Source organism: Cetorhinus maximus, chromosome 11, assembly GCF_964194155.1.
Source record: "Cetorhinus maximus chromosome 11, sCetMax3.hap1.1, whole genome shotgun sequence".
Classification (NCBI taxonomy): Eukaryota; Metazoa; Chordata; class Chondrichthyes; order Lamniformes; family Cetorhinidae; genus Cetorhinus; species Cetorhinus maximus.
Window position 1 is genome coordinate 53,223,532 of NC_135889.1, and position 26,997 is coordinate 53,250,528.

At 44.1% G+C, this 26,997-nt stretch overlaps 1 protein-coding gene across 1 annotated transcript in view; it reads left to right on the forward strand.

Moving 5' to 3' along the window:
- cerkl (CERK like autophagy regulator) overlaps positions 1 to 26,997 on the forward strand; it is a 316,590-nt gene that overhangs the window by 244,041 nt on the left and 45,552 nt on the right. Inside the window, exon 5 of the mRNA XM_078551938.1 lies at positions 774 to 916. Within this exon, the coding sequence (XP_078408064.1) occupies positions 774 to 916 (143 nt within the window). The remainder of the gene's footprint in view (positions 1 to 773; positions 917 to 26,997) is intronic.

Genomic DNA, 26,997 nt, shown 5'->3' on the forward strand with positions numbered 1-26,997 from the left:
GACTGTTATTCATACAAACCATTCTTGTTTATTTATAGATCTATGTACATCTCAGTACTCTACTCTTCTGCTTCCCACCAGATCTGTCTCTTGGTGATGTAAAATTGCATCATATAGTTACATCAGTAGTTACTTCAGTGTCAGGTGCTCCTGATGTTAATACTTTACTCTACAGCTGTGTTCTTCATAAGATCACTAGTCAGAAAGTACTGAAATTGGAATCACATGTAGTGGTGGGCCCATCCTGAGGAAGTTGAGACCGGCCACTGATCAGTAATAAAGGAGCTTTAATTGTTTCCGCCATATTTTCAGAGTTTCTATTGTGTACTGGATGTTTTAAGCTCCGGTTCCTAGTTTTCAACATCTTTATGCTAAAGTGGTACGAATTAGTTGGGCAAAAAACAATAATATTAGAAAATCTAATGAACACATTTTATTGCTCATTTAAAACTAGAGATCTTACAACATAAACAGAAGTATGGTAATGTGCAAACAATTTTTAACATAAACATATGGAGTATTGCATTATATTCAAGTGTAGTGATAACTCTAGCTAAATGTTTAATGAGAAATTTATATTATTACATCATTAAAACAAATCTCTGCAAGTATCAGAAAGAGAGGTGATACGGTCTAATTTAAGGTTGTATTAAATAGGCCATGTTTACTATCACTCCCCCAGTAAAGGCGTGGTTATAGTCTTACTTATTCAAATTACATACACTGTTTCCTCTACTGTAATTTCTTATAATGCTCTGTTTGTTGCTCTACAGAGTAGTGTGTGTGGGTGGTGATGGGACTGCAAGTGAAGTGGCCCATGGTTTACTTCTCCGAGCCCAGACTGATGCTGGGAGGGACATCGATTCCAACTTCACGCCTGTCAGAGCACCACTTCCTCTTGGCATAATACCAGCAGGTGGGCTTAGAAAATGCTGACTCATTTGGATCTGCATCTGTTCTTATTCTGTTTATCACCCCTTCATAATTTAAGTTAAACAATTAGCATTTTTTATGTGTATATTTTAGATATGTATGTATGTGTACCATATGTGTATGTGTCTGAATATATGTTATATTTATATATGTATGTGTGGGCCTATGTATATGCATATACACACACAGGTATTTAAATCTAAAATAATTAAGTAGAAATTTTTCTTTTTACTGAAAGAGAAAGGTATGTCTCATGAACCTTTTTTGTTTTATATTATCTTGCATTATAGAACCATAGAAAAGTTATGGCACAGAAAGAGGACATTCAGCCCATCATGTCTGCGCTGGCCAAAAAAGAAAAACTAGCCGCCCATTCTAATCCCACCTTCCAGCACCTGGTCTGTAGCCTTGCAGTTAAGCACTTCAGGTGAAGATCCAGGCACCTTTTAAATGAGTTGAGGGTTTCTGCCTCCACACCGAATCAGGCAGCAAATCCCAGACACCCACCACCATCTGGGTGATCTTTAAATATCTGTCCAATGGACATTATAAATGACAGAAAATGTTGGTTTTAGATGTGCATCAAATGTTCAATGCAATAGGCAGATCATTACTGTGTATAGGTTTTATTTAAAAACTCCAGTTTAAGCTAATTATCTAAGTTTAATATAGGATTGGAAGGTACTACACATTAAATCTTGAAGTACAGACCTGATCTGTAAATATGAACTCATTAAACATTACAATATGATTTTGCTCCAAAGCATATATTGGTTTTCTAAGAATAAACTGCTTTTCTCAGATCTATTAGACTAGCCTCTTAATTAAATTACATAGTGACAAAATATTGTAATCATAATGGAATTCAATACGCTTAAGTCGCTTAAGTAGGGATATTTTCAGTAAAATATCCTTCCACCCTCCCCGCTCTCCTACCTCCCCACAGCCTGTGGAAGTACCACATCCATAAAAAGTACTCAATTATAGGAAGTGTTCTGAGGACATATGGCCCTTCTACAACAAAAATGTCTATGGCACAAAATGGATAGTTCTAAAGTAATTTTGGCAAATTATTATTAGCTGGGTCTGGAGTTTTTAGTGTCATCTACACAGGCTAGATAACATAGAACAAAAAAAGGTTTATGAAATATAATTTTCTCTTTCAGTAAATCTTTCTACTTAATTATTTTGTGTTTAAATACCTTGATTCAAAATGGTGGCTAAATTAACGTAAATATAAATTTGATAGTGGCAGTAGCCGAAAACCAGTTAATCCTGAATCACCTGAAATAATTCAGTTTTCACTCCTAAGTATCTAATTTGACATTAACCAGAAAAGCTGATAGAATGGTAATTAATACGATCTTGGGGGGAGAAAAAAAACTTTAAGTGGACATAACTGACAATGATTTTGAAAATTTGCAACTGAATCTCGACAGAATGGAGGTGGGACAGCAAAAGGAATTGTGCCGCTCGCCTGCGTGCCAGTCTGCTGCCTCCTTTCCTGAGGATGGGGGGGGAAAGTGGCAGGAAAGTGAAGTTGCCCACCTTGTTAATTGGCCATGTTGAAGTCATTGGGGAGCTCGTTAAGAGCTTGCCTTCTGACTTCCCAAGATTTTCATAGGTGCTGGTGGCTCTGAAGCTGACCAGTTAGCTGCAGCCTGGCGGGAACAAAGGTGGCACCTTCATTGAGAAAATCAGGCCCCTGATGTCAGCTCTCCTGACCCAAACTGATTCTTAATGGCAGCTCACACGCCCGATTAAATCACAGCTGATAGATTCATCACTCTTAATATGGAGAGACTTTGTGCTATCGATAAGAACTTAACTGGAAGTAGTGGGGCTGCCTATTCCAGGTTGCAGAAATCATGAAAGGACAATATAGACATATCACTGAGGTAATTGCATATTAAAGAGGTGAGAACAGCTGATTAAAGCTGCTTGAACTGTCAAAATAGTCAGTATGCTTATTACATTTTAAGCATGACCTTGTAATTTAATGCCTGTCGTAATGACAAATGGTTAATGCCATTTGCCCAGTATAGACAGCTGTCCAAAATGTGTGAAGATGGTGTAAGTGGTTGGGACTGTAAATTAATTTCTTCATTAGGTTTGATGTCAAAGTCATTGAAGTATAAGAATTGAATTTATTACATTCATCTCTTTAAAAAAATGCTGACTTGATCTCTAATATATCAAAAATCTCCATTTCAAGAAAGGTGTACTTGTCAACCATAAGTTCACTTGCTTCATATTTATGGCAGTGATTGGATTGGGAAGTCATCAGAAAGTTGGTTGGAGAAATTAGTGACAGGATTTTTAGGTCCCATTGGGTGCAGGAACAAAGGCAGGCAGGCACTGAGTATAGCATCGCTGGCTGACGTGTCAGTTCACTGTTGCCATCCCTGCTACTGGCGAGTTTCGTCAGGCTGGCGGAAGGCTGGTCCCAGAAACCTGCCCAACGTAGCAATAAGATCAATTTTAAGCTAGTTAATGAGCTCACCGAGAGCTCATAGAGGGCCACTTTGGGACCTTGGTGGGGGTGCATGGGTTGCATGTTGGGTCAGGGTCAGACCAGTTGCATGGGAAGTGGCAACACATGGCTGCCCCCTGAAATTAGGTGGGCCATAAAAGGGAGCATGAGTAAGTGGGACACTTGGCCATTGGCACAAAGGTGCCTTCGGGTGTACACAGGTTGTGGGAAAATGGTCGAAAAGCGCAGAGTGTCATGATCCTCCTGGCAGCAGAGGGGCATGGGGGAGGGGGAGTAAGGCTTCCAGACATTAATGAAAGTCTAGTTGAATGCAAGGAAGACAGTAGCTGGTAAAGGAAACTTGGATTTCGAGTCTAGTGGCGATGAGGAGCAACAACCTCTGCAGGAGAGGCAGAGCCCAAGGCATAAGCAGGGATGGGGGAAGGAAAGCAATGGAGGCTATACTCTCAGCATATGATCTACTTCCAAAGACGGAGCTACCTGTAGATGTTAGAACCAGTACCGCAGGAGACTGTGACCCTCCTGGCAAATAGGCATAGAGATTTGTGCCATCATGGTGAAAGATTTCATACCTCACAACACTGCTCGCCATATCCTGTCATTAGCCATAAAAGCCACTGTGGCCTTAAACTTCCTTATCACTTCCAAGGATCCTTCCAAGGATCAGTTGTGGATCTTGGTGGTCTCTCAAATATGGCTACACACCATTGCATCTCACAAGTTACTGATGCCTTTTTTTTTGAGAGCTGGACGATACATTCAATTCTACTCAGATGTGGCCTCGCAGGCACAAAGGACAATGAGTTTCACCTCCATTGCTGGATTCCTCCAGGTGCAGCGTACAATTGATTGCACCCATGTGACTATAAAGGAACCCAGTGACCGGACAATGAGATTCATCAGCAGGATGGGCTTCTGCTCCCTCAACATTCAACTGCTCTATGACCACAACTAGAGCTTCCTCTATGTGTGCGCTCACTATCCTGGTACGACTCCTTCATCCTCAGGCAGTCCAGGTATTATAGCTATTCATTCCATCCCCCTCAAACTATATGGATGAATTCTAGGGGACAAGGGTTATCTTTTGGAAAGATAGCCACTCTCCCCTTTATGAATCCCTGAGATGGAGCCACAGAGGTGCTAGAACTGCAGCCATCTGCTCATAAGGACCTCCTTTGAGCACCTTTGCAGTGCCTGGACCAGTTGGATGGTGCCCTGCAGTATACTCCTGCAAGAGTCATGAACATTCTGCTGTGTAATCCATATATAACATGGCTATACAGCGAGGTGTGGACCTTGAAGAGGGTCAGGCCGTGGAGGACCTAGCTCATCAGAGGAAGAGGAGGAAAGGGACATGGAAGACAAGAGGTATAAGAGAGATGCAGAGCACAGTGGTGCCCTGGCTATATAGGGAGGTGGCTGAGGCTCACATAGAACTCAAAAGCCTTGGCAAGGTGCCATCAATGTCAAGAATTATATGATCCAGTCACTTTCTAGCACAGCCCTCATAACCAGGGGGACAGCGTGGGCTGGAACTCACTTTGAGTTGCCTGTGAGAACATTTGCACTGAAGACACAGCCTGGAATAGATCCACTCTTACTGCCAATGAATGATGTACATCTGACCAGTGGTTTTACAACACCATGGACCCTTGCTTCTTTTCACCACCTTTTCCGTTTTTTCCTATCTTGTCATTAAAGATTGGAAGCTCACACCTCTGATGTCATATGTCAATATTAACATAGTATTAAAAAAGAGAAGTGCACATTTACAGGTGGGACAAACCCCAGTGCCCCACTCAGTGCTCGGCCTATGCTCTCAGCCACTTCTACGCAGCGTTCCCCTTGTCACCTTGGATGAGGTGAAGGCAGCCTCTGCACATCTCTGCCTGCAGTTGTGATGCATCGCGTGGGCATCCCTTCTCATCACATTAGCCCTCTTCCAATTTAGAAATGTTATATTGGATACTTCCTTGCTCTTCTCCATTACTTATCTAAACCACACGATACGATGATCACTCTTACCCAGATGTCCCCCCATAGACAGTTGGGGCTGGATTTTACAGCCCCTAGCCTGGCATGTTTTCGGCAGGGGGTATGTGCAATATATTGGGTTCCCACCCCGACCTGTTTCCCATAACATGAGGGTGGGTAAGTTGCCCACTAGGCCGCCCGCTCTTAGACCTATTGAGGCCCTTAACTGCCCAATTAATTGAGGCCTCAATCTGCCTCCACTGCCATTAAGCGCTGGGCAGTGGCAGACAGGCCAGAGTGCGAAGGCTGTATTTGAAAGGGTTCTTTGAGAGGCAGGAAAGAAGAGGGGCACATTAATTGGTGGGGGGGGCATGCCCTGTGTGCACCGGGAATAACCCCTTCCCAGAAATGTCACCACCTCCTTTGTTGCTCTCCATCTGACGTCGAGAACCCAAACCCCACCATCCTTCGCCCCCTTCCTAGGCTCTGAGATCCCTCTCCATCTTAAAATCCCAGGACTTGCCTCTCTCCGGTGGGCATCACTCTTCTCCATGCGCATCTTTGTAGTTACGGCAGTACCCTCTACAGAAATCTGGTGCTGCTAGGACTGCTAGAGCCGCTGGCCAATCAAGGGTGGGAGTTCCTGTTCACTAAGAGATGGAAGTCTGATCCTGAACTTGTTCAGCCTGCCCTCAACATGTTATCGCTGTGGGGCAGGCTTTCCAGGGGAGCAGTAATAGCACCTCCCAAACCCCCACCCCCATAAAATCCTGCCCTTGGTCCACCTCATTTCCCTCCACCAGATCCAGAAATGTCTCCTTTCTAGTTGGGCCGAGATCGTACTAATCAAGGAAGTTCCCCTGAACGCAGCTTAGAAATTACTCCCCCTCCTTATCCTTTAGTCTAACATTGTCCCAAGCAATGTTTAGGTAATTGAGGACTGCAGTATTACCACTCAATAGTTCTTGTATGTCCCTGTGATTTCCCTGCAGATTTGTTCCTCTATATCTCTCTCACTATTTGGAGGCATATAAAATACCCCATGTCGCATGATCTTACCGTTTTTGCTTCTCAATTGTAACCTCTGGTGCCCTCAAGGAAATCCTCTCTTTCCAATATTAAAATGGATGGAATTGTCCCAGATTTGCACTAAGTGTGGTAGCGGGCGTGAAAAAAGATGTTTTACCTGCTAATCGCAGTGGTGGGTTATCGTGCCGTATAATCCCCTTTCTGTTGCACCCCACCTCATTAACGATTTTTATGGCACAGCTGAGCTGCTCAAGCCCCAAAGGGAAACTTGAAACAACTGCCACAGCTGTTTTGCAATTTGTATATATTTTGAGGTGCGTGCCTTGAATTGAGTAGTAATAAGACCACTGAGTCTTATATGTTTCTTACAAAGCTAAATTAAACCTTTATCAATAGAAGAAATGATCTGAAGCACATACATAGATCTACAAATTACTACTATGATAACTTCTAAATCCCCTAGTTAATTTAACTCCCAGTCACACTTTCATTAAGGCAACAGTATGACACATAGATTTTAAAAGACCCAAGCAAAGTAACAGACAGTACCCTGAACAGTCAAATTCAAAATGAGTTTTTCTCAGCTTCAGTTCTTTGTAGACAGCAGCGTGAGGCTTAGACGCTGGAGGATTTTCACACTTGTGTTGGATCTTAGAATGCCTTCCATTACACACAGCCTTCTCTCCTTTATACATATTTTCCCCTTTGAATGCAAATTCCCATTGTTTTACGATGTCTTTGGACTTTATCTCTCTAATAATGAAATCTATCATAGTATCAGTTCTACCAATAATCCTTGGGAAAAATAAACACATTGTTAGATTTGTGGAGTTTGATGATGACATGCAGTGAGGTGACCCCATAGATCCTCACCACGTATTTGTGAACATTTGACTCCAGTCTGACTTATGGCAGCGTGAATACCCTCTGTGAGAATGCTCCTCTCATGGAGGCCCTAATAGTCGCTCGATTGCAAGGGGATGATGATAATGACATGTGGTGGGGACACTCCATAAATCTTCTCATAGTCTCTGAGAATGTCTGACTCCTGTCTGGTTGACGGCAGCTTGTTTGCACTCTGTAATCATGTTCATGTCATGGGGACACAGCCTAGAAACTTTAGAAGCGTCTGATGCTTTGTCCGCTTTCAGCACCTGAGCCCTTCAGGAGCTGGAGCACAGTATCAGTGGTCACAGACACTGAAGAGATGGGGGCAGCCCCTCTTTAAATATGCTGAGAGCGCATAGAGAGAATGAGAGAACTCTGTGGCGCCTTCCCACTACATTCTGGCAGCAATGACCAGCACCATTGGGTGCAGCCATTAATAATGTTTCCAGGGAGTGTGAGGCCGGACTTTGGTGTGAAGGCTGCACAGAGCACAGGGAGAGGTCCTGGACTGAGACACCTGCCTTTATCTTGTGCAGGGATCTTGTGAGTGACAAGAACACTGCTCATCAGAACAAGGGACCGTAGGCAGGGAGACATTCTTGAGAGTTTATTGACAATAGTGAACAGTATATACAAGTGATTAACATCCATGCACAGGCTGTGCAACTAATTATCCTTAACTTTCCTAACTCTGCCTCTACGTCTTGGTGCTCTCCGGACATCCACAGCGGAGGTGAAGGCAGCCTGCTGACTGTTACACCCTGTCTGTGATGACTTTGGCGGGCGTCCTTTGGAGGTCCAAGACTTGGGGGGCCTCGGACTTCTTTTGGGGTGCTACTGTGTGACAGTGGCACCCTCCTCAGTCTGTGAAGCTGGGGCTGCTGAGGTCATAGGAAGAGGGGACTCGGATAGGCCAGTCACTCCTGGAGTCTCCTGGGTGGATGGGCCCGGAGTGTGCACCTGCTGATCCTCCTCCCTATGGGTGCCCGCGGGCCCCTGGCTGACTCCTTGAGGGGAAGGTGTAGCTGGAGTGAGACAGAGCTGCCCTGCACCCCTCTCATGTAGTTATAGGCCAACTATGGTGTCAGCGATGGAGTTGAGCCCACATAGCAATGCAGGAGCAATGTCCTGGACAAGGTCTCCATGGCGGCTACCATCCTAACAGTGTTGACCTTAGTGCATTGGCATGCCGGTGCTATCACCTCACCTCCATCGTGCCTTGCCATCTGACGAGTGCAGCGGACTTCCCTTCCTGGTGTCCCCAAGCTTGCCTTTGCAGCTCCAGAAACTGTGACATGTACGAGTCCAGAGGCTCATCATCTGACTCAGACTCAGCAAATTCCTGGCCTCCAGCAGCCCTCCGAATGCCGGGGTCCAGGGAAGTTCCTGCCATCTGTCTGGATCAGACAGTGTGATGTGCTCACCAGATTGTGATCCCGTGTCTATTCTAAAGCTAGGTCCCACCGAGGTGTGTGCCTTTGTGCTGCTGGAGGGTGTGGGTGAGCGCTGTGTCAGAACTTCGAGGAGGGTGCCTTCAGCTTCCCCTTCGGAGGTTTCTTTGTGACTTGATTGGAGGCCCTGGGTCATGGGCTCTTTTGGCTGTTTGGCAGATTTGCCTGCGAAAGCAAGGAGAGATAATTAGTGCATGGCAGTGGCCTGTGAAAGAGGACACATTACTCACGGCATGGCTGTTTGATGGATGTTGCACTGCTGCACCCTCACTTGGTAGAGCAGCGCTGACCTCACCGTCAGCACAGGACAGGTCCAGATCCTGATCAGCCAGTTGGATAGCTCTGTTTTCAAAGTCCGTGAGGACCTTGATTTTGGGCATTCCTCCACCAGTCTGCGGCCTCTCTCTCTTGTGTGCCAGCTTGTCCTGCATGGATAGAGATTGAGAAAGTGTAAGCAGGACATCTGCCGGGCCAGATGATAAATTTGTCTGGCATGTGTGGGTGGTGAGTGGTCCCATGGATGGGATGAGGACAATGAATTGTGTGTGAGAGAGTGAATGGTGATGTCCCTTGAACTGGCAGTGAGTGAGGGCCCTGTGGATGTGTGATGGGTTTGTGAGTGTGTGAGTTGAGAGTGATGAAAAGAGTAACTTATCCTGGCAGAACGCAGGAGATCATTCATCCTTTTGTGGCACTGGGTGGCTGTCCTCTTCTGAAGGGCATTGGCGCTGACCACCACTGCCACCGTCTCCCAAGCTGGATTGGCCACATTGCTGCCCATCTTGTGGCAAGAGCGGGGGTAGAGGACATCCCGGCGGGCCTCCACGGCATCCAGCAGTCGCTGGAGGGACCCGTCATTAAACCAGGGGGCTGCAGTCTTTTTCCCTTTGCTGGCCACATCTCCCAGGCAGCGGTGGTGAGCTGGTGGTCATGAGCGGCGTGCTGGCAGCTGCCTGGGAGGGCGAATGAGAACCCGCCCGCCATGAAAACGGCGTGTTTCCCCAAAGTGCACAAATAACGAGGAGGGTTTGGAACGATACATTGTGAAAACCCGCCATCGGTGGGTAGGACACCATTTTGCCTTCCCGCTACCACACTTAGTGCAAATTTGGGAAAATTCCACCCACAGTCTTTGTGTTCCACCTGGTTTCGGTACCAGCACAATGGACGAACTCCAGTTACTGCAACTAGACTCAATGATACAATTTTGAAGCGTGAATTCAGTTTCTTTCTGTACTTGTGATAACTTTGCCGGATTTAATCTATAAGGATGTTGCCTTAGCAAAGATGAATCTTCTACACACACATTATGTATAACTAAATTTGTCCTCCCTAACTTATTTCCACAAATAGATTTGTATGACTGCAGTAGCTTCTCCAAACCACTTTGACACTTGTCTGGAAGTTAACACAATATTACGTTTAAATTTTAAAGTACCCATTCATTATCCAATTTGATTAGAGGAAAATCAATTTTAGAATCCTGCATTTCTATTTCTTTCTCATTATCTACCATGACTAACACCTCCTTTTGGTTCTCTTCCCTGTCAAAGTATTTTTTTAAGCATATTTACATGACACACCCTCTGCATCTCTCTTCTTTCTGGAGTATTTATTAAATAATTTACTTCGTTCAGCTTCGTTTCAATCCTGTAAGGCCCACTTGCCTTTAATGAGTCACCCAGTACTGGTAACACTTTCTCCTCAGCAACAAAACTATGAGCTGTAGCTTTCCTGCCTGCCTTCACTTTCATCACTTGCTATGATATCTTTAAATGTTCCCTAGCCAACTCATGCTCTGTCCAATCTCCCTCTGAAGTTTGATACACAATCCAGGAAAATAGTTTCTGAATTTTGACCCAGCAATTTCTCATGAATTATTTTCATTGGCCTCTTACCTCATGACCATAAACTAGTTCAAAAGGACTAAAACCAATCGATGCATTAGGATCATCCCTAATAGCAAATGACAGGAATAGAATTCCCCCATCCCAGTCCTGTGGATAATCCTGACTATACGCCCTCATCATAGTTTTTAGAGTTTGATGCTATCTTTCCAAAGCCCCTTGTGACTCAGCATGGTAAGCTGTTAACTTAAACTGTTTTATCCCCAAACTGTTCATTACTTCCTTAAGCAGCCTTGACATGAAATTTGAACCCTGATTTGATTGTATTTCTTTTGGTAAACCATATCTTGTAAAAAAATTTAGTCAACTCTTCCACAATTTTCTTTGTTGTAATATTTCTCAAAGATATTGCTTCAGGAAACCTAGCAGACACATCCATTATTGTCAGTAAGTACTGATTTTCACTTTTAGTCTTAGGGAGGGGTCCTATCATCACCCTAGTGAAAGGCTCTTCAAATGCTGGAATTGGAGTTAAAGGTGCCAGCTTAATCACTGGTTGCGATTTCCCGATTACCTGACATATGTGACATGTTCTGCAGAATTTGACTACATCCTTATGCAATCCAGGCCAATAAAAATGTTTTTGTATTTTCGCCTGTGTCTTTCTAATTCCTAAGTGGCCACCCCTTGGAATTTCATGAGCAATTTTCAGAATTGCATTCCTATATCCAAATGACATTATAATCTGATGCACCTCACTCCAGCTTTTATTCGCTGAAGCATGTTAAGGCCGCCATTTTCTCATTAAAACATTACCCTTAAGGTAACAACATTCTGGAATACATTTTGCCTCTGTTTCTGAGTAAGCTGTCTGATATAACTGTTTTATTTGTGAATCCTTTTTTCTGTAACTCCACTAAATGTCTTGAGTTAAAGGCCTCAGCTACATTGTCTTCCAGTCTTTCTTCCTAAACAACGTCATCAAACACAGTGCCAGCTAATTGGACTTCCACACCCTCTCTCTGCCTTTGAACTTCCTGTTCTTCTTGTTTCAACCTATGAGCCTGTGATCTTGTTATCGCACAATCTGGAGACAATCCAGGATGCTCTCCCTGCAACACTTCTGTTGAAAACACATCTACAGGCTGCTCAACTACCATAGGCATCACCCACATCTGGGATCCAACTGTATCATTACCCAAAATAAATTGAACCGCTGCAATGGGTAATTTTTCCACTACTCCAACAATCATCTCACCTGTTTTCCAATTACTCTTTAAATTTATCTTCCACAACGGAATAGGTTTAGTATCTCCATGAATCCCACTTATTATCACCTGTTCCCGCAATACCCCCTCTAAACAACAAATATCACTATCCCACAACATTAAGGATATGTCTCTTAAAATTTTACCATCTTTACCTACTCCATCCTGTACACATGGAAAGGCTTTCCCTTCACATACAAAATCTTTAAACATTTCTGCAACCTGCTCCTCAGAATTCTCTTGGGTAAATTGTGAACACATTCCCATTTCTTTACCTATCACTGATTCTTCCTATTTTACCTGTACACAAACCACTGGTTTTTCCTGTGCCTGACCCTCAGAACCCACAATACTTTTATTTCCAGAACTTTCCTGCACCCCTATAATTCCAACAGATTTCCCTGTAATTTCCAACATACTGGCTTCATGTGTCCAACTTTATTACATTGAAAACACCTCAATTTTCGAGTGTCACTTCTACCCTCAGCATCTTCCTTTTTATTCTGAGAAAAAACTTACTGCGAATTTTCACCTATTCCTTCTCTTCTCTGACAACCCATCTTCCTTTCACCTTCCCTTTCTGATTTAAAAGAGTGACAAAAAAAAAAGATATGAACCAACTCATAATCATCAGCTATCTCTGCTGCTTGTCTTAGCGTTTGAACCCCCTGTTCTTCCCCATGAGTTCTCACTACTGAGGGAATTGAATCTTTAAATTCTGCCAAAAGAATTACCTCTCTAAGAGCTGCATATGTCATCTCTATCTTTAATGCCCATATCCACCAGTCAACATTACTTTGTTTTACTCTTTCAAACTCAATATAAGTTTTCTCAGTTTGTTTTCTCATATTCCTAGATTTCTGCCTGTATGCCTCAGGAACCAACTCATACGCACTCAAAGTAGCCTTTTTTACCACATCATAGTTCACTGACATTTCTTCTGACAGTGAAGCATAAACCTCATGTGCTCTACCCACAACCTGGATTGTAACAACAATGCCCAGTTTTCCTGTGGTCATTCCATCTGTTTAGCTAGCTTCTCAAATAAAATTTTAAAAATGCTTCAACATCTCTTTCCTCATCTTTGGAAGAGATTCTACAAATTTAAACATCTCCACACTGGCTCTTAGGTTAAACATTTTCTCATCATCAGAACTTTCCTCAGCATCTGATGTCTCCTTTTTAAAATCCAGCTTTTTAAACCGGTACTCTCTGTCTCTTTCCTTCATTCTCTCTTTCATTGCTACCTTTTCCCTCTGAAGATTAAGTTTTCACATTTCCATTTCTTTTTGAAATAATCTCTCTTTTTCCCTTCTTTTTCTGTTGCCTCTAGTTCCCGTTTTTTTCATTTCCAATTCTTTTTCCTTTTCATTTGCCTCCAATTCAAGTTTTCTCAGTTCCTTTGCTCAAATTCAAGCGTCCTCATTTCTAACTGAAGTCTCACTACCTCCAGCTGTGACTCATTAGCGTCAGGTATCACTTCCAACTTTAAATGCTGTGCTATCACTTCAGCTGTGTTCCGCTTTCCTTACCCCTGCAGGTAATCCCAATTGTAACTTATTCACCAATTCCATTAACTTAACTTTAGTTACCTTTTGTAAACCAGCCAAAGTTAAAACTTCATACCTTAGCAACTGCCAAAGCCATATTGCACTCTCAGCGCTTTAAAAAACCTCACACCAACTCCTGAATTCAAAGTGCTTCTCATATTCGTAACCTTAAGATTCACCAACTCCAAATCAATCAGGGAATCTCAAATATATCCCCGAACTTTGTTATGGCACAGACGATGGTAAACGCTGAGCTGCTGAACCCCCAAAGGGAAACTTGAAACAACTGCCACAACTGTTTTGCAACCTATATATATTTTGAGGTGCGTGCCTTGAATTCAGTAGTAATAAGACCACCGAGTCTTATACGTTTCTGACAAAACTAAATTAAACCTTTATTATTAGAATAAATGATTTGAAGCACATACATAGATCTATAAATTACTACTATGATATCTTCTAAATCCTCCTAGTTAATTTAACTCCCAGTCACACTTTCGTTAAGGCAACAGTAAAACACACAGATTTTATAAGACCCAGGCAAAGTAACAGACAGTACCCTGAACAGTCGAATTCAAAATGAGTTTTTCTCAGCTTCAGTTCTTTGTAGACAGCAGCTTGAGGCTTAGCTGCTGGAGACTTTTCACACCTGTGTTAGATCTCAGAATGCCTTCCATTACACACAGCCTTCTCTCCTTTATACATATGTTCCCCTTTGAATGCAAATTCCCATTGTTTCACTGTGTCTTTGGACTTTACCTCTCTAATTTTAAAATCTATCTTAGCACCAATTTTACAGTAATCTTTGGGAAAAATAAGCACGTTGTTTCTTAACTTCTCCTGGCTAGCTGAAACATTCCACCCCCACCCCCCTTTTCAATTAAAGCTAGCCTGGTTTACTTAAAAATGCAAATGTTCCCTTTACACCTTACATTCTAAAACTTGCCCCATGTTTACCTTTAATTCAATTAAGTCACACACATGATTGTTAAATTTGTTATTGTTGAAACATTGCTCGGTCATAGAGTGATAGAGACAGAGGTGTGGAGCACAGAAAAAAGCCCTTCGAGGATGCATGGGTCAAACACGGACCTAAGTATTCTAATCCCATTTTCCAGCACTATGCCCTTGGCCTTGTATGCCATGGCATCACAAGTGCACATCCAAATACATATTGCATGTTATGAGGGTTTCTGCATCCACTGCCCTTTCAGGCAGTGCGTTCCAGATTCCCACCACCCTCTGTGTGCAAAGGTTGCTCATCACATCCCCTGTAAACCTCATGCCCCTTACCTTAAGTCTATGCCACCTGGTTACTGATCCCTCTACCAAGGGGAAAAGTTCCTTTCTGCCTACCCTATCTGTGCCCCTCATAAGTTTATACCCCTCAATCATGTCCCCCCTCAATCTTCTCTGCTCCAGGGAAAATAACCCCAGTCTATGCAATCTCTTCTCATAAGTGAAACTCCCCAGGCCAGCCAACATTCTGGTAAACGTCCTCTGCACTCTCTCCACTGCAATCACATCCCTCCCATAAAGCGCATTTCAGAACTGCACGCAGAACTATAGCTGTGGCCTGAGCAGCGTTTTCTGCAGTTGGAACATTACCTCCCTACTCCTATATTCTATGCCTCGGCTAATAAAGGCAAGTATGCCATATTCCTTCTTAACCACCTTATGTACCTGTCCGGCTAACTTAAGGGACCAGTCGACATGCACACCAAGGTCCCCTTGATCCTCGTTACTTCCAATGGCCCTACCATTCATCGTGTATTCCCGTGCCTTGTTTGTCCTGCCCAAGTGCATCACCTCACACTTATCCACATTAAATTCCATTTGGCATTCATCAGCCCATCTGACCAGCCTGTCTATATCCTCCTGTAATGTAAGGCTATCCTCCTCACTATTTACCACCCCACCAATGTTCGTGTCCATTGATTCTGGAAGGTTGAGCGCATAATGAGCCAGGGGGAAAGGGATGAAGTATGTCACTGTGTGCACGCTAACTGATCCACTGTCCTTGTTGTTCATTTCAACATCATCAGAGCATGGCCGGTAGGAGGAGCTGCAGATGCCCCTTTTCACACCTGAGGGCCCTCAAGTGTCACCTGCGTCACACCATTTCTGCGAGGTAGGCACCAGCACAGATACTAGCACCTCAGTTGGCATTGGAACATCGGCTAGTGCCCTGAGGCACAGTGGAGAGGGCACTTCACAATTGCTGGAGGCACTGGCAGAGACAGTGCCAATGGCGCCAGCAGTCGGTGGACTGCAGGGGACCAGGCACATGCTCAGTTTGCGATGCAACAGCTGCAGGAAATGTGGCTCGGTGTGCAGGAGCATCTGGGTGTGATACATGAGGCTATGCTTCGTTTGGTGTCCATGATGGAGTCCATGTGGGGCATCACTGATGCAATGAGCCTCATGGCAGAGCGTCATGCTTCCTCCATGGAGAGAGTGATTACTCTAGTGGAGAGGCGCCTCCAGGAGAACAATCAGTTCCTCCTGGGGTTGCACTTGGACCTGCAAGCCCTCACAGCAGCATTGGTCATAGCTCGTCAGTGCCAGTGTGGAAGATGTTGTGGGCTTCAAGCTTCACAGCTCGTTGCCCATCCATCGACGGTGAGCAGGGAGGTCCAAGGCAACCTCGCGTTGGCGCAGCAGCTGCCTGTCATACCTGCGGGCTCCTCTCACGGCGCTCTGGATGAGGGCAGCAGCTCCTCCGCTCCTCTCCCAATGACTGTATCATCCAGTGAGACTGTGACGACTGGGGAGATGCCAGCTGTGAAACTGGCAGTTCCCTCCCAGGCGGGACCAGCACAGGCTCCACGGGCCAGAGGACGACTGCCAAGGTCATCGAGGCCAACAGGACAGCAGGCTGTCTCAGATGCCACTCCAAGCGATGGGGCAGCACCAAGACATATCACCCACAAACAGAAACGTAAGGCACAATAGGCACACCACGGGTTTCTCACTGGTGCTTTTGTATTGGCCTGAGATTCGGCCCTTATAATTTATTTTTGCTTGCTTACAGTATTGTTTTGCAACTGGGAGAACATCTGATGTTAAAATTAAAAATCAGATGTGTGACCATGGCTGAGGGTGGCTCGTTTGTTCTGCATGTGTATGTTTAAGAAAAATGTCATGAGTGTTTGTTTGGACATTCAAATTTGTGTCCAAGGCCCTTAGTTCCTGCTGATGACCGGGCAGATTTTGCACTTAGGTGCCGAGTATGGATGCGCCAGACAAGGCTGGTCCTGCTGATCCATTTGTGTTGTGCTAGCTGAAAGTTTGTAGGATTAAAGATTCCTGGGTATCCCTGCCTCCTTGATGTAGTCCCGGGTCAGTGTCTACCCACTCAGCATTTCCCTGTGCATGCTCATCCTCAGAATCAGTGCTAGACTCATCATGTGCAGCCGCAGACAATGCGTCGACATCTTCATCGTCCACTGCTTCCCCCCTTTCCAGCGCAAGATTGTGTAGAGCGCAGCATGCAACCACTATCAGCGACACATGATCTGGGGGGTACTGGAGTGCGCCCCCTGAGCGGTCCAGGCATCGGAAGCGCATCTTGAGAAGAATGATGGTTCTCTCCATCACAGCCCTTGTGTAGGCGTGGCTCCTATTGTAGCACTGCTCAGCTTCTGATATTGGATGACTGAGAGGCGTCATGAGGTCATCAAGTGCAAGTGTAACGTACACCATTTATGTGACACTTTGGGGAGATAGAGTGACACGGTATGCACACACTAGATACTTAATTATATTGTTTGATATAAACAACACAAGTAAGTTGATTACTGGAAAAACCATCCCTGTCACTTGAAGAAAGTGTTGTAACATCAAAATGTGCACCTGCAAGTATAATTTCTCATAAGTAGTTATATGATTGTATTGGCCACCTCAAATATTATGGATACTTTTATTATATCTGTACATATAGACTTGTTATTAACTGGAATGCAGAAGTGATATTTCTGTTCAATGTATATAACGAAGCATTGAACACAAGATGTTGGTTCAGATGTTTAATTTAGATTTTGTGTTATACTAGCTTCAAAATGTTAACTGTTACAAATAATAAAGCTTAAATTTTTAATTTGGTTTCGTAAATATTTTACTAGATCAAATTTGAATGGAATCTTTTTTTGAGATCAGCAAAGCTTCAACTTCTCAGTTGTTCTAATGGCATAAAGACATGTGAGGAAAGATGCATTGTGTTTTAGGCTGACACCGAATTAAAGGCTTTCTAAAGCAATGTGAAAAAATCCAGCATGAGAGTTTATGTATTTCCGGCTATGAACTAAGTCTGCACACTTTTAGCTCATTGTATAACTGCTTACTTACCAATTAATTTTGTGGGCAAAATGTTGCTTAGTTCTATTTGACTGATAATTAAGAGAAAAATAACCAAAATTAAACTGCTAGTATCAACATAGTTTTTAGAAGAATTTCAGATATGCTTGAGTAGAAAGTCGTTACAACCCATTTATCAGCTAGGATATAAGAGACATTAACAGCCTTATGAATATGCATGTGTCTGGTTAATTAAGTTAATTGTTCTGCAGTGGTGCTCACACTTCCAAGGACAATTTTTAAAACAATTTCTGCTTGCTACAATCATTAGTCATACTTCACCTGAACTATTAAAACCTTTATCTTCAATTTAATCTTGCCGTGGTTTGAGTTGAAGAGGTTGCTATCAAATGGGAGAAAATGAATGAGACCCCATTGCTTCTTTCAATTTGATAGCAACTTACTTTTTGCTCCTGAGTAAAATTAGGTTTTCTTTATAATGCATATATTAATTAATTTATCAGCACCCATGTTGAGTACTGTCATTTTTGCTGCTCTGAGAATGTTCCAGTGGCTTGAATAGAAAATTAACTACCCATCTCTTCCCATGCTCAAGCTGTTCAATCTCTGTGCACAGTTGTGCAGTCTATGCAGGTAGGACCGGCATTCAATTTTTAAAAAAAATATGTGGCATATGGAGATTCCCTGAGAACTAAGAGACTAACAAGTATCTGCGGAGTAATTTCATTAAGGCTCAGAAAATTTGTAGGCTGGGAAATCACATCAGTCCATGCAGCATTTTTAGTCTTGGTGAAATTCCCAATTCCTCCAGTGGAGCAGTCAGCCAAATATGGAAATGTATAAATTACAGCACCCAAAATAAAATCTGCATGCTGTTTTTTGTGCCCTCATGACAGCATTTTCCAGATTATGAATTTCTGTTTTTAATATTTTTAATTATTGTAGAGTCCACAGGGAAAAGATAGATTTTATGATTAGAATAATGAAGAAAATATTTTAATGTTTATATTAGCATTTTCTGTAAAGCCATAGGAAATAACACTAAAGTTTTATGTAATTCTGTTAGTTGGCTGAATGTTTTAATGAGTAGAAGATTTTCACAGAAGGAAAACGCCTGACCTAAAACAGGTAGCAGAATGGTGTAGAACATTGTAGCACAAATTTGGTGGCAGTGCAGAACGATGGGATGGATGTTTATGATTGAAATCATCCTTTACAATTAATTCTCAGTAGCAATTGTTTTACTCTGCAGAAGTGGGTTGGCTGCTCATCTCAACTACATTTGCTACTTGGCTTGAGAGGCAGGTAATGTGAAAAATGTAAAGCAAATCCTACCATCAAAATACAACTAATAAAGTTAGCCTTAAGTGAACTGCCAAAATCTATTGAATTCTTTTTTACACATAGGTCTGGATTTAGCGGGACTCCAGAGTCCCTGCCCTCCCACCACTACCCCCTCCCCCTCTCCGGCGAAAAAGTTGGGGGCAAGCCCGCCCCCAGTTTGGCTTTGCAGGCATTTGCGGGCATTAACTGGTTCAAGGCAGGACTTTTGGTCCCACCTGGGCAGAAGGTCGCACCTCTGAGAACTGCCAACAAATCAAATGGCCAGCAGCTCTCTGCTCCCAACAGCACCAGCAGGATGAGTGGCCAGTACTGGAACTAAAGCAGCCCCCAATGCTGAGGAGCCGGAGCCAGAGTGAAAGATAATTGGGGGAGGGGTTATCACCGGGACTGGGCTAGACAGGGAGGGGAGGGGAACCGGGTGGGGTTGGAGGGGAGCAGTCCTCTATTGGATCCATGGGGCCTGTTAAGGAGACACACCCTCCCCTTCACCCTTTCCCGCCACCAACCTGCGCAGTGAGAGTTCCAGGCTGGACGCTTGGCATAGACCTCTCATACCACTGGTTAAACACTTGCGGTGGCGGGATGAGGTCCTTAAGTGGCCATTAATTGCCACCTAAGGGGCCCAATTGGTCCACAGGCAGGTGAGCAGCCTGACGCTTCCCCCACCTTTGTAAAATTTCAGCCGGGACGGGGCGGGACAGTTAGGTAGGCAGCAAGCATAGCGCCCATGGCATTTTCCATGGCCTCCCTTCGCCTGTACAACTGCTGTGAAATCCAGCCCATGGATATTTTCAGTGATGTTTTTATTCCTGATCATTCTTAAATAAGGCTTTCTTTATTTAGAAAGTAAAAATTGTCTCCCATATTGATTTCTAATAACTGAGAGTAAATCTTTCCCCCCATGCACTTGATGTAGTGAAATCAGAAACCATCTTTTAAACAGGGACAATTTTGTTCCGCCTAGTGGACAGAAGAAGTATTTGCCTTTACTGTATTAACTCTACAAACTTGGAGCATCACAGGAGTTTTTAATGTAAAATGTTAATGCTAGCTTTGCAGGGTGGATTATGTACCACACAGTAAAATAACAAGTATTAATTTTGTTTGTAAAATTAACTATTTGCATTGGATTAAGAGCAACATATCCCTGTGGTCAAGTTACCTTTCCTGTAAAAGTGCCCAGGTTCCCCTGAATGACTCAGTAGGTGTTTGCAGCCATATGGTGTGTTGTGCACTCAGAGAGAAAAGCGAGATCCCAGTTTCAATCCAGTTTGGTGTTCAGTTAGTTAATCTCAGGTGGTGAACAATGAGGGACATGAATTTCCTTGCTGGCTTCTGAACCCCGCTGACAAGCTGAAATATGGATCAGAAGCCTGAGCTGTGTAGGAAACAGTTACTCATTGTGATTTGCCCCGGGACGGCGGATAGGTTCTTGCAACTGGTGCTGGGCCAGACAGAGGCCTTCAAGCTTGAAAGCAGTGGCCGACTGTGATGGCAGGGAAGTAAAGGAAAAGGCACTTCAAAATGGAGGCGCCCTCCAACTTTTTGTAATTCAAATTGAAAAATGGATTTTACAGCCACTCTAAAACTGTGGGGGATGGGGTGGGCAGGAGCCTATAAGGAGAGCCCCTAGGCCTACCTAGAGGGCTGGCCTCTTGGTATGCTACCAGGAGGCCACCTTCAAGCAGTTAAATTAGCCCTTGACACCTCTGTGGACCAAGGGGCCAACTGGAAAATCACATTCAGCCTCCTTTAATTGGTCTTTAGAAGGCAATCTAACTACTTAGATTGGCTACCCACCACATGCACGTGAATAGCCCTGCTGATCCTCATCTCATCTCTGCAAAAATGGCCCAGGACTGATTGGATTTGAGAAACTAGCATTCAAGCTGGCGGTGCTATTTTTAGCATCTGCCAACCTGAGCTCCAGTCCTTGAGTAGTCTAAAAATCAAGCCCAAGGCATTTGGAGCATCAACCTCCCATTTCTGATCCTTGGAGACCAAGTATCCTCTAGCATTTTTACCGGTATTCTGTGTCCATTTCATTGTTGTCACGAGGCTATACCCTGTTATTTTTGAAAATATGATGTTTCAACTGACTGGAATGCAATTTGAAATGAGACAGAACAAGCTACTTAAAAATGCAAGGCCATTTTCCAAGCTGAAGGTGAAAAACAAACAGATCATCCTTTGGGGAGAATGAAGAGAGAGACATTTCCTATCATTCAGAGACCCATCGAAACTCATCCGTGTCTAAGGAAGATACATTAAAATGCAAAGTACTGGATATTGAAACAATGACTACCACAGACAAACCCACTCAAAACCTCTTGGATATATACCATGGGTGGAATATTTCAAGGCCAGCCTGCAGCCACTGTAGAGAGATTGAAAGAAAGCTTTCAGCAGAGGAAACAGGCTAAAAGCTGGGCTCTCTTCATCTCTCTCTCTTTCTCTCTCTCTCTTTCTCTCTCTCTCTTTAGAAACAAGTGTATTACCCAAATCGGAAGCAAACTTTACTTGAAATCTACCTGCAAACTGAGATCTCGGAATAATCGCAACATCTTATACATCTGACCATATCCACAGAATCAGCTAATCCAAATCGGCTGCAAATTTAAAAACCTATGCCTCAAGGACAATCAAAGGACACTTAACCGTATACAGACATACATATGAACATACGCATTAGGAGTGGGAGTAGGCCACTTGGCCCCTTGTGCCTGCTCCGCCATTCAATAAGACCGTAACTTCAACTTCATAGTCCCGCCTACCCGGATAACCTTTCATCCCCTTGCTTATCAGAATCTGTCTACCTCTGTCTTAAAAATATTCAAAGACTCTACTTCCACCACCTTTTGAGGAGGAGAGTTCCAAAGACTTACGACCGTCTGAGAGAATAAAATTCTCCTTATCTGTTTCTTAAACGAGTGACCCCTTATTTTTAAACTGTGACCTGTGGTTCTGGATTCTCCCACAAGATGAAACATCCTTTCCACATCCACCCTGTCAAGACCTCTCAGGGTCTTATATGTTTCAATTAAGTATCAATCAAGTACATTCTTTTATTGAACTCTAACTTCCCTTATTTTTGATATCTGTGAGTGTGACATCATATTTTTATTTTTTCCCAAGTTTAGTGGTTAATAAATCTGCTCTTTCTTTAACTCAAGAAAAATCTCGTTTGATTGGCTCCTTTTTGCTAATCGCTTAAATTATTTAATATATTCTGATTTGGAAAAGGCATATCCTCGTGAAAAGGAAACTTAAACCTTTGAAGTGACCAACTGAGCAGGCTAAACAGAGGGGAGTCAGTTCACTCCTCTTCTGGTCAGAGTATTGTTGAGAACATAAACCAAAGAAACTTATGGAAGAGGAGACTTTAGCAATTGGGTACTTAATACTTTTAATGCTAAATGATAGCATCTACAGAAATTTGAAATATAGAAGGAGGCTTTGCTCTTTGATAATCCCACTGCCTATTGACTTTTCATAACGCAGCATCCTTCTCTGCTTCAGATATTTACTCAGTTTTTCTTTAAAAGATACAATGACCTCTGCCTCAACCACTGATGCTGGCGAAGCATTCCTGCTCCAACAACCCCCTGACTAAAGAAATTTCTCTCCTCATTCCCTAAGTGACTGGCTAAAAATGGTGACCACTCCTCCCTGATACCTCAACTAGAGGAAATAGTCATCCCATATTCATCTTATTAAATTCCTTCATCATTTAAAATCATCTCTATTAAATTTCTACTTAGCTTTATCTGCCCCAGTCTCATTATCAATATCTATGTTCTCTATGATCTTAATACTTTTTCTGTACTGGGGCATCCAATTGCATGTCATTTCCAGAATGGGGCATACAGTACTGGTCATAGCGGCCATTGACAGAGGTGGAAGGGGCATAAAATGTCATGTGATGACTTTAGGTTGGACCCCGACGTCATCATGCCTGAACGCCATTTTTTCATGTGTATGGCAAGCGGAGTTTGCACATTCTCCCCGTGTCTGCGTGGGTTTCCTCCTGGTGCTCCGGTTTCCTCACACTGTCCAAAGGTGTGCTGGTTAGGTGGATTGCCTACGGTAAATTGTCCTGTGTATGTGTCTGTGTGTGTACATGTCAGTGCGTGCCCTGTGATGGACTGGCTTCCTGTCCTGGGTGTACCTCGCCTAATGCCCGTTGCTTGTTGGGACATGCTCCGACTCCCCCCAATCCTGAATTGGATGAAGAGGTTCTGGAAAAGTGAGTGAGTTCGTGTATAGCGAGCCAAATGGGGACTTCACTCACCATCCAACAAAGTCCAATTAAAGGCCAATTAAGTTAATTCTAAATCCAACTGACTAGTATTTTATGTCCCCAGCAATATTTTATGGGGCAAACACAAGCCAAATTGGTGCGGGGGGCGGGGTACGTGGGAAATGAGCCTCAGCGGCTTGGAAAATGCAGCAACAGGGTGCCAGCTGTAGGCACCTGCAGAACTTGAGCTAATGAAGTTGAGGCATCTAACTGACTCGATGCAGTAGAAAAATGGCTGATAATTAGTTGCTAACTTAGATCTACTTGAGCAAGTGAACTTCCTGGTAGCACAATCTTTGAAAAGGTTTCTAAGAGCGAGGTGAGATTGTGTGGCCCCTCAGCGACCACAGAGAAGTGTTCCCATTATATAGTGTGCAGGTGACATGGGCATGGTCAATTCCAGTGGAGGCTCCTCCAGCAAGGAGGAGAACCAGAAAAAGAGGGCTAGGCGGGCAGGCGGTCAAGGACAACAGTGACCTGCTGGCCACCTGCAGGTGCAGCCTTGTGGAGGGAAATGGGCAGAAGACGAGAGAGAGAACCTGACACAAGGTCCGCTGAGGAGAAGAGGCTACCTGGAAAGCTGGGTGTACTAGCAGCAGAAGACCTTCCTCCAGATGTCAGAGCGTGACTGTCCGACGATGATGTCTGACCCCAGAGACTGTAACCGTTCTGTGCGACATGATGGTAACAGAGGTTAGCTCCAGTTGTGTAGTTGAGCATCTAATGCTGGTGGCTCTCACTATCACAGTTGCCCTGAATTTCCACACCCCAAGCTCAGGGTGCCACAGGAGACATATATGGCATCTCCCAATAAGCCACACATCAATCCATCAAAGTTGTGCCCCATGCCCTCTTCTGGAGGGCGAACTAGTACATCAAGTTTGCAACCAATGCAGACAGTTAGAACAATAAAGCCAGAGGTTTCAGCGCCATGGATGAATTTCACAAGGGTCAAGGAATCATAGACTGCATGCATGTTGCCATTAAGGCTCCCACAGGCCAGCCAGGGATTTTCATCGACCGGAAGGGATTTTACTCCCTTGACGTCCAACTTGTTTGTGGCTATTGCCAGCGGTCCTCTAGGTGTGTGTTCATTACCCTGGAAGCAACCACAGTGCTTACATTCTCCAGTGCTCCCAGATGCCACGGCTATTCACCTCCCCACCCACTTCCAAGGATGGATACTTGGTGACAGGGGTTACCTATCAAAGAGGTAGCTGATGACACTGGTGAGGAACCTGAGGACTAAGGCAGAGTAATGCTGTAATGCCAGCCATACAATGACCAAAAGGACCATTGAGCAGACCATCAATCTGCTGAAAATTAGATTTAGGTGCTTGGACTGATTGGTGGCACTCGTCAATATGTTCGAGCAATAATCTACTGAAATGTGGTGGTCTGCTGCACCTTATACAACCTGGCCCTGCAAAGTGGGGAGGCTCTAGCTGTGGAAGACATTTGAGTCGGTAGTTAGGAAGGCAAATGCAATGTTGGCATTTATTTCGAGAGGACTAGAATATAAAAGCAGGGATGTGTTGTTGAGGCTTTATAAGGCTCTAGTCAGACCACATTTAGAATATTGTGAGCAATTTTGGGCCCCGTATCTCAGGAAGGATGTTCTGCCCTGGAGAGGGTCCAGAGGAGGTTCACGAGAACGATCCCAGGAATGAAAGGCATAACATATGAGGAACGTTTGAGGACTCTGGGTCTATACTCGATGGCGTTTAGAAGGACGAGGGGGGATCTGATTGAAACTTACAGAATACTGAAAGGCCTGGATAGAGTGGACGTGGGGAAGATGTTTCCATTAGTAGGAGAGACTAGGAGTCGTGGGCACAGCCTCAGAGTAAAGGGAAGACCTTTTAGAACAGAGATGAGGAGAAACTTCTTTGGCCAGAGAGTGGTGAATCTATGGAATTCATTGCCACAGAAGGCTGTGGAGGCCAGGTCATTGAGTGTATTTAAGACGAGATAGGTTCTTGATTGGTAAGGGGATCAAAGGTTACGGGGAGAAAGCGGGAGAATGGGGTTGAGAAACTTATCAGCCATGATTGAATGGCGGAGCAGATTCGATGGGCCCTAATTTCTGCTCCCATGTCTTATGGTCTTATGGAGCGTAAGGCATCCTCAGATGAGGAAGGTGAGGAGGAAGAGGAGCCACAGCATCCCAACTGGCCTGTGAGACCACTTGAAGGGCCTCAAGATTTGGGTGCTCATGTAGCTGTTATACTTAGGCAGTTCTCTTGAACTTCAGCACATCAGCTATCTAGCCCACAAAGTTCCGCATTTCAGGCTCACTGCATCCACTCTCATTTGCTGGAAGCCCAGACACACACACCTATTAGTGCATTGTGCTTTGGTAGTGCTGCATGTGATTAGTGCACATGCTAGGTTAATTCAACCAACTCTTGGGTTGTCACATCCCACTATGGCTACCATCACTTCATTGAGACAAACAAAAGCAAAGAAGTGACTTTTAAGAAAGTCTAATTGGAACATTTAACATGACATCAAAATTGATATCATGCCTGTGGAGCCCAAATGCAATTACATTGCTATCTTAAATTGTTTTCAAGTACTCCTACATGGCTCTCCCCCTTTGCTGCCGGCTGTGGTGGAGATAGGCAGCTGACCAAGCTGCTCCATGGTCTGGAATGATCTTGGCGGCCATCTGCTATCTGCCTGAGGCTGGGGGTGCTCTGACATGCAGTACTCCACTATCACCACAGCAACTTAAAGCACTGGTGCCTCTGGCAAAGGGACTGAGGAGCTGCAGTCACCATCAAGAGCGCTTTGAGAGGAGCCCCCAGATGAAGACGGCTGTCAATCCTTCACCGTCACAAGGCACACGTGCACTTCCTTGCCTAACTGAGAAGCCAAGGGCCTGATGGTGACTCCAAGCACCACGTCGCTCTCTTGACTTACTTCTGATTCCTTGCACTCATCAACAAGGCAATGACATGTAGATCTGCATGCATCTCTGGCACTAACTGGTCTTCTGGATCAGGCCCTCCACGAGAGTAACCAAGAGCACAGACAAAAGAGAAATGGCAATAGTAATGAAGACTTGTGCTCCAGAACTAGCCGTACCCCTAATCAAGCTGTTTCAAAACAACTACAACACTGGTATCTACCCAGCAATGTGGAAAATTGTCCAGTTATGTCCTGTCCACAAAAAGCAGGTCAAGTCCAACCCAGCCAATTATCGCCCCATCAGTTTACTCTCGATCATCAGCAAAGTGATGAAAGGTGTCGTTGATAGTGCTATAAAGCAGCACTTACACAGCAATAGCTTGCTCGCTGATGCTCAGTTTGGGTTCCACAAGGGCCACTTAGCTCTTGACCTCATTACAGCCTCTTTCCAAACATGGACAAAAGGGCTGAACTCAAAAAGTGAGATGAAAGTAACTGTCCTTGGCTTCAAGGCAGCATTTGACCAAGTGTGGGCACCAAGGAGCTCCAGCGAAACTGGTGTCAATGGGAATTGGGGGAGAAAGTTTACACTTGTTGGAATAATAATTAGCACATAAGAAGATGGCGTGGTTGTTGGAGGTCAATCATCTCATTCGGGGACATCGCTGCAGGAGTTCCTCAGGTTGGTG